Source organism: Topomyia yanbarensis, chromosome 1 (assembly GCF_030247195.1).
Source record: "Topomyia yanbarensis strain Yona2022 chromosome 1, ASM3024719v1, whole genome shotgun sequence".
NCBI lineage: Eukaryota > Metazoa > Arthropoda > Insecta > Diptera > Culicidae > Topomyia > Topomyia yanbarensis.
In genome coordinates this window covers 175489712-175497913 of record NC_080670.1, presented here as the reverse complement: position 1 = coordinate 175497913, position 8202 = coordinate 175489712, and the positions used below count along the sequence as shown (strand labels likewise).

The window sequence follows — 8202 nt, the reverse complement described above, 5'->3', positions numbered from 1 at the left end:
TGATTCTGACGGGGAGCCCTTCCGAGAACCTAGCTCTACAGCTCCAGTAGGACAACTCTCGAAAAAAAAAAAAAAAAATTCCTGTTCGTCAATTCTATTTTTATAGTGCATTCTGAGACCCCCAAAAATGGTTCAGGCCCTAGGAATAATTTTGATGATCCATTTCTTGCTAGCAAGTATGCCTTTTTATTGCCTTCAATTCCGCAGTGCCCAGGTACCCAGAAAAGATTCACCGTACTTTTTTTAGCCCCCTGCTGTAGCAATTGAATGTATTCCTAAACCAATTTAGAGGTACTCGTAACTGACTTCAATGCTTTAACCCATTGTTTTGGGGTCGTTCGGACACGCAGAAGCTCCTTGAAGCAACCTGACTTTTAGTGCAGTAGCTCAAAGCTGAAAATAATTTATTCTTTAATCGTATGTATAAGGGGTATAAAGGCTTCGTGTTTACTCACATTAAGTCTTCCCTTTGTATCAAATGTCCGAAAACTATCCGTCTATCTTTTTATAAATTGTGATGAATTGACAGCGAAACAGTTTCGTTCTAGAAGTAAGTTTTTCACAGGTAAATTTTCAATGATCTTAGAGTGCGGATTAAGGTTGAAAGGATGCGCTACGAAACGGGTAACATTTGTTTTTCCTACCTTCTAGCTTTCAGCCAATGTAGTTCAATTGAGGTTTTGTACTTCCACGACTTCTTCTAGGACGATCTTCAAACTCCTATTGGCTGAAGATGAGCCCTCTAATCGTTGTCGTAGGCACTCTACTAATTCGTCTGAACCTGACTGCAAAATGTGCGTTTAATTATCCCTAACCTAAGATTGTGAAATTAAAGTGCTCACCAATCGTGCTCACCAAATATATGCGGATTACTCAAAATCCTTCACTATCCTCGTGAACGGTGAAATGCAGTATACCCAGTGGGTGAAAATTTATAATAATAATAAATGAACTTCGATCAAAATTTCAATAATTAATTTAAACACACTTCCTCCTCTGCTCAAACTACGATGATATCGATACTTCTTTTTCTGACGGTTCTCGACCGTCGAGTCCAGGGGGGTGCTCACCTGTTTCATCTGTAGTGAGTGCTGCAGCGATGCCAGAACATCCCCCGCCCCGTGGATCCTGATGAGGATTACTGGGCTCCTCACAGAATCCACCAGCTGCCACCTCCATAACCGCTAACTTGACTACCGGTCGCTTCAGCTCTCTGCCACTCGACGTTCGCACTACTGCCTGACGGATTCTGCCATCGCTTCCTACAATAACTTGCTGCACCTTTCCGCGTATCCACGTTCGTCTACTCCCCTCTGCTACGTAAACCAAATCTCCAACCTGTACTGGCTTGCTCTCTTCGAACCACTTCGGTCGTTTGTTTAGTGTCGGGAAATACTCCTTCAGCCAACGGTTCCATGCTGCTTCTGACAGATATTGTGACCGTTGATAGCTACTCCTCAGCGCCGCAGCCCAGTCGACTGGAGTCCGAAGCGGGTCGTGAGCTGCCGACGAGCTTCCGAGAATAAAGTGGTTCGGTGTGATCGCTTCCTCGCCCGCCGACTCTTGCGGCATGTACGTTAGGGGCCGCGAGTTTATGAAACATTCCGCCTCAGTCAGCACCGTGAGCAATATTTCATCGTTCAGCTTTCTCCCGTCGTCGAGAGCGCGCAAAGCTTCTTTGACACTCCTCACCATTCGTTCCCACACGCCGCCCATGTGGGGCGCAGACGGTGGGTTGAACGTCCATTTAGTGCGCGCATCAGTAAACGTGTCTGCGCATCCGTTGTTGATATTCTTGATCTGCTTGATCAGCTCATTGCTTGCTCCGACGAAGTTGGTACCATTGTCCGAACATATCTCCACTGGCGATCCTCGCCTGCGGATGAATCTTCTCACTGCCATGATACACGAGTCTGTAGATAGACAGTGGGCTACTTCTAAATGGACGGCACGCGTGACCAAACACGTGAAAACGGCCACGTATCTTTTCTCCTTGCGACGTCCAACCGACACGTCAAGTGGTCCTAGGTAGTCCACACCCACATAACAAAACGGTCTGACAAATGGTGTCAAACGTTCTTCGGGAAGAGGTGCCATTCGCGGGTACTGTGGCTGACACTTTGTAATCTTACAGCGCTGACATTCTCTCATGACCTTGCCCACCGTCGCTCGCAAGTTAAGAATGTAAAATCGCTGGCGGACCTCGTTGACTACCGTCTCCCGATTAGCGTGGCCGAACCGGCAATGGTAATCGTTCAGTAGCAATGTGGTGATTAAGTGACCTTTTGGTAGTATTACTGGAAACCGGGCATCGAATGTCGCGTAACTTGCATTGGCCGTCCGGCCTTCAACTCTGATAACACCGAACTGATCAGCGAAGGGGGACAGTCTGTATAATGGGCTAGTTTTTTCAAGATTCACCCATTTGCCTAATTGCGGTTCGTCTCGGTTGTTTAGCAGAATCCTAGTTTCGTCCGGATAGAAATCCCTCTGCGCTATTCGCCATAGATATTGTTCGGCCTTTAAGTACTCTTGCTGACGCAGCGGGACGATTTCGACCGAAGTCGTGCGTTGTAAAAGCTTGCATTGACATTCAGTAGCCTTAACGACTTCGATTGGAAATCCTTTGCACTTCCGACGACAATTCGAGATGAACCGACCCAGTAATGCCACAGTTCGAAGCAGCACGTTCCACTTTGAAAACCGTCCAATGTCTATCAGACTTTCGGGTACCGCAACATGGTGCAATAGAAGGTGAGCTCTCAGCTCCTCGGGAGTTTCCGCTATCTGCTTTTGTTTCGGCCAGTTTTCCATGTCCTGGTAGAGGAACGAATTCTTGCCATTGAGCCACCTTCCGTTCGATTCGGGCACCGTATCTTTGCCCCACTTTGTCAAGCAGTCCGCTAAATTTTCCTTTGAAGGCACGTGTCGCCAGTTCTCCGGCTCTGTTAACGACAGAATTTCTCCGACTCGGTACGCGACAAACTGTTTGTAGTTTCGGTGTTGCGAGCGAATCCAGGCAAGTACCACTTCTGAGTCTGTATGCACGTACTTTTCTCTGATTGGCAGTGTGTGGTTGTTGCTTACAGTGTGCATCATTCTCGCTCCCAAGAGCGCCGCCTGTAGTTCCATCCGCGGAATGGATTGGTACTTAAGCGGGGCCACTTTGCTTCTAGCCATAACTAAGGCTACTCGTACTTCTCGGTTTATCAAGACGCGGAAGTACGCGGCACAACCGTATCCCAATTCGCTAGCGTCGGTGAAAACGTGCAGCTGTAGCGACTCGTAGAGGTTGGAATGAGCGTTTCCGAAATAACAGCGCGGGATCTCTAGGCTACTGATGCCGGGAAGCAGGTGAACCCATTGTCGCCACTTTTCGTACTCTCTGTTGGCTATTTCGGTGTCCCAACCCAAGTTGAGCCGCCAGAGATCTTGAATCAACATCCGCCCATGAATCAGGAAGGGTGCGAGCAACCCTAGGGGATCAAAGAGGCTCATGATAATGCGCAGAGCGATCCGTTTCGTTGGCCGCTTGTCTTCTAGCACGTACGGAGCCAGCTCACCGTGCCAGCTTGTTGAGAATACAAAAATATCTTTTCTCGAGTCCCACGCTATTCCAAGAACCCGTTGTCCTTTCTCTTCCTCGTTGCAATCGATAGAAAGCAGCCTTTGCTGAGATGGCTCCTTTAGGTGTTGCAGGACCTCGTCACTGCTGCTGATCCAGTTCCGCATGTTCAATCCGCCTCGAGAATGGATCAGTTTCACTTGCTGTGCTCGGTGCGATGCTTCTTCTGGCGTGTCTGCACTGTCGAAGTAGTCATCCATATATGTTTTCTCTTTAATGGCTGCAACTGCTTCGGGAAATTCCTCTCTGCTTTCGTCCGCATTTCTATGCATTACGTGCTGCGCCGAACATGGCGAGTAAGAGGCACCGAATGTTGCAACGTCCATAATATAGACATCTGGTGTTTGACTCTCATCGAAGCGGAACAGGAATCGTTGAGAATGAGTATCTTCGGGCTTAATTCGGATTTGATGAAACATCTTTTCGATGTCGCCTCCAAACCCGATACGCCTTTCGCGAAATTTGCAGATTACTCCCGGTAGCAACACAAGTAGATCTGGCCCTTTCAACAGTTGAGAATTCAGCGACACACCGTCTACTTTCGCAGCCGCATCCCATACGAGCCTCGTTTTGTGTGGTTTTCTAGGGTGCGCCACCACGTTTAGCGGTAGATACCATACACGGTTGGAATTGGCTGTACCCAGCTCCTCCTGCGTCGCTTTGTGTGCGTAGCTGTTCTCAATATACTCGCGAATTTGTTTGTGTACGTTTTGTCTTAGTTCGGCATCCTTGGCCAGTTTACGCTCAAGATTCTTTAGTCTTTTTGTCGCCATCGGTAGACTGTCTGGGAAGCATATCTCGTCACTCTTCCATAATAGTCCGGTTACAAATCTTCCATTCTCTCGAATCGTGGTTTTTTCTAAGATTTGTCTCGCTCGTGCATTTTCCGCCGACTCCGGTAGTGTAATAGGTGCGATCCCGGTGTCTTCTAGCATAAATTGTTGCCGGATCATCTCGTTCAGCTCTTGTTCTGCGTTGGATATATGTCCGTGGAGTCCTATAAATGAGTCCTGGTCCTTATTGCATCCGCATGGTCCATAAATTGTCCAGCCGAGAGCACTCTTCACTGCAATTGGTTGCCCTGGTCGACCTACTCGGCTCTCGATCGGGGCAAACAGATCAAGGTTCCGTAAACCGATAAGCACTTTTGGTTCAGCGTTCTCAAATGGCACCACGGGGACGTCCTTGAGGTGCTTGAACTGTTTGGTCAGTTCGTTTAACCGCAAGCTTTGTTTCGGTAGGTTCAGTGCGCCAACTGTGCGCGCCGCCACGAGTTTGTACCGTTCCAGTCCCCCTCTAGCTGAAATTACCAAGTCTACCCGCTCCGACGAACACTCTTTGCGGACCACGTTCGAAGTCCACGTCAACTCCAGTGGCTCTGAGACCCCCACGACTCCGAGGCTGCGCGTTACACTTGCATCGATCAAAGTGTGAGAGGAACCTTCATCAAGGAAGGCAAAGGTGTCAATACTCTTCCAACCATTGAACAGCGTGATCGGTACAACTCGGAATAAAATAATCGCCGTTGATAGCTGATGAGCCTTGCAGTCAGCTTTCATCACAGTCGCTATCTCCTCTCGATGTAACAATGGGTGATGCCGTGCACGGCAGTTTCCGACGTTGCAGTAGAATCTGGACTTGCAGGTCCAGTTACCGTGGTCGAAAAGGCACACGGTGCAAAGCCTGTTTTCGTCTATTGCTCTCCAACGTGCATCAAGACTCATTTGTTTGAAATCAGCGCAGTTCCGTACACGATGATCCAATTTAGCACAGATCGGACACGGTTTCCGGGGCGGAGCGTTATCAGCTGTGGCAATAATGTCGTTGTGTGTGTAAATATGAGTCCTTTGGTTCTGTCTGGATCGTTCTGTTTGGACACTTTCGTTCTTCGGATGCACGAGAATGGTCACCTCACTAGCATCTACCACCAGCCTGTCCATAAACTCACCAAACTGCTTTAGCGACGGATCTTTGAACGCTCGCTTGTGCCGAACCCAATCGAGCTTAATCGCTGCCGGCAACTTATCCACGAGTTCTTCTAGCAATGTCGGATTTGTCAGATGGCTCCGAAGGTTCGCGGCTTCGAGATGGTCGCACAGCTGTTGAACTGCCATTCCGAAATTGATGAGACTGTCTAATCGTTCCGGTTTCGGTGTCTCCAAGCGCCGGACTTTTCCCAGAAGATTCTTCACGAGCAACTCCGGCCGTCCGTACAACCTTCGAAGGGTTTCTATTATCGACGTAACTGCATGTGGGAACATCAGCTTCGTCACCACCGCATCGCGTGCCGGACCCTTGAGACATTCTCTCAGTCGAATGACGTTTTCTACCGGTGTGAATCCACATGCAGTGTTTGAATCCAAGTAGCTGCTGTAGAATATGGGCCACTCTTCGGGATCTCCCGAAAACGTTGGCAACTTTTTCGGCCATAGCTGTCTCGCGGCAATCTGGTTTGCACTCAGTTGCATAATGGGCGTTTCATTGTAGTTAAAACTCGATGCCGCGCCGTCACGACTTCCATCACCTGGGGGGGTTTTCCCAATCGTAACACTTTCCGTCGGCGCTTCAGGCTTGCGTCTTAAAGGTTTAGCCGCTAGAGCTCGTTTTCGTTCTTCCGATTCGTGCGCGAACCCTGATGGCAACGTAGCGGGGTATTCTTCGTTCTCCACTGTTTCATTTATCGCCTCTTGCTGTTTAGATCCGTTACGCGACAGTTGGTCTTTCAACCATCTCCGTGTCAATGATGTAACGCTGTTGGAACTGCGCTGGGAAGATACTTCATCGATCGCAAGTTGTTCCTCTAAATCGTGCTTCTCTTCCATGAACTTCTCCAGCATCTCTAATCGCTCCTTGGTTATCGCATTTTCCTCTTCTTCCAGCTCCTTTTCCTTTCGCAGGCGCTCCCGTGCTTTCTCCAACTCACGCTGTTGGTTTTCTAGCTTTCGCTCTTCCAATTCCTGTTTCTCTTTTAGACGTAACAGCGCTTTCTGCGCTAGAGCTTGAGAACTGGAGGTGCGCACGGATCTATCCAGAATAACAGCCTGCTTCGAGTTTTCTGGGTGCTTTTTCGGCGTCCAGTTGCTGACAGACGACGCACCACCCATCGACGAACCCTTCAATACTCCACTGGTAACCAGCGGCGTCTCTTTTCCTCTGCAATCGCTGGCCTTACCACCCTTCTTCGAGCTAGCATCGCTTAACTCTCTCGGGGTCAGGCCGCTAGTAGCAGTTTTCTTATTGCCAGACTTCATCGGTTTGGAAGTTACTGGAGGGCACGCTGTACAGTGCCACCGACGATTCTCCACTCCTGGCGAAACATTCGCGCAGTCCAGGTGGTACCAACCTTGACACGCATCGCACTGAACCATGTTGTCCGCCGAGTTTGACCGTTCGCACCCCTCGCAGTCAAACCCTTCCGTATGCTTCCTTCTCTGCGACATGGTTTGGGTTAATCTTTGAGGATGTTTTGGGGTCGTTCGGACACGCAGAAGCTCCTTGAAGCAACCTGACTTTTAGTGCAGTAGCTCAAAGCTGAAAATAATTTATTCTTTAATCGTATGTATAAGGGGTATAAAGGCTTCGTGTTTACTCACATTAAGTCTTCCCTTTGTATCAAATGTCCGAAAACTATCCGTCTATCTTTTTATAAATTGTGATGAATTGACAGCGAAACAGTTTCGTTCTAGAAGTAAGTTTTTCACAGGTAAATTTTCAATGATCTTAGAGTGCGGATTAAGGTTGAAAGGATGCGCTACGAAACGGGTAACATTTGTTTTTCCTACCTTCTAGCTTTCAGCCAATGTAGTTCAATTGAGGTTTTGTACTTCCACGACTTCTTCTAGGACGATCTTCAAACTCCTATTGGCTGAAGATGAGCCCTCTAATCGTTGTCGTAGGCACTCTACTAATTCGTCTGAACCTGACTGCAAAATGTGCGTTTAATTATCCCTAACCTAAGATTGTGAAATTAAAGTGCTCACCAATCGTGCTCACCAAATATATGCGGATTACTCAAAATCCTTCACTATCCTCGTGAACGGTGAAATGCAGTATACCCAGTGGGTGAAAATTTATAATAATAATAAATGAACTTCGATCAAAATTTCAATAATTAATTTAAACACACTTCCTCCTCTGCTCAAACTACGATGATATCGATACTTCTTTTTCTGACGGTTCTCGACCGTCGAGTCCAGGGGGGTGCTCACCTGTTTCATCTGTAGTGAGTGCTGCAGCGATGCCAGAACACCCATTATAACCCAGAGGTTTCAAAAAGTGAGCCAAATGCAGTGATATCTTCAATTCCACCAAAAAATGTATCAAAGATTATGGAAAAAACAAAATGGTTTTGAGAATGAACATATCTCGTGCAAAAAAATTCGTACGCTTAAATAAAAACAACAAATTTTAAATTGACATATTTCTTCGGATTTTCTGATAGATAACACTTCTTTTACACCTGTAGGAACGTTTTGTCACATAATGGAATTATTAGCACGAATTCCAACAATAAAATTCAATTAAATGTATTGCTTACTTTTCAGCCGCCATTTGCCCCAACTAAACGCGGTTCAAAA

At 47.4% G+C, this 8202-nt stretch overlaps 1 protein-coding gene across 6 annotated transcripts; it reads right to left on the bottom strand.

Moving 5' to 3' along the window:
- Nucleotides 1-336: 336 nt before the first annotated feature.
- Nucleotides 337-7866, bottom strand: LOC131681975 (uncharacterized). 6 transcript variants are annotated; one of them, XM_058963129.1, is made up of 3 exons: nucleotides 1071-7866; nucleotides 843-886; nucleotides 337-785 (listed from the first exon to the last, which is right to left on the bottom strand). In XM_058963129.1, the coding sequence occupies exons 1-2, from the start codon at nucleotides 7063-7065 to the stop codon at nucleotides 870-872; spliced, it is 6012 nt and encodes a 2003-aa protein (XP_058819112.1). In that variant the 5' UTR covers nucleotides 7066-7866; the 3' UTR covers nucleotides 337-785; nucleotides 843-869. The 6 variants fall into 6 exon arrangements, 4 of the variants coding, with proteins under 4 accessions (XP_058819112.1, XP_058819094.1, XP_058819101.1 ...); XR_009304003.1 differs by having other exon boundaries at nucleotides 337-544; nucleotides 645-7866; XR_009304006.1 differs by having other exon boundaries at nucleotides 843-7866.
- Between the last annotated feature and the right edge of the window lie 336 nt (nucleotides 7867-8202).

What these genes read in the sequence shown, in the direction of transcription:
- LOC131681975 (XM_058963111.1), bottom strand. Translation starts at nt 7,065, where the DNA reads ATGTCGCAGAGAAGGAAGCATACGGAAGGGTTTGACTGCGAGGGGTGC.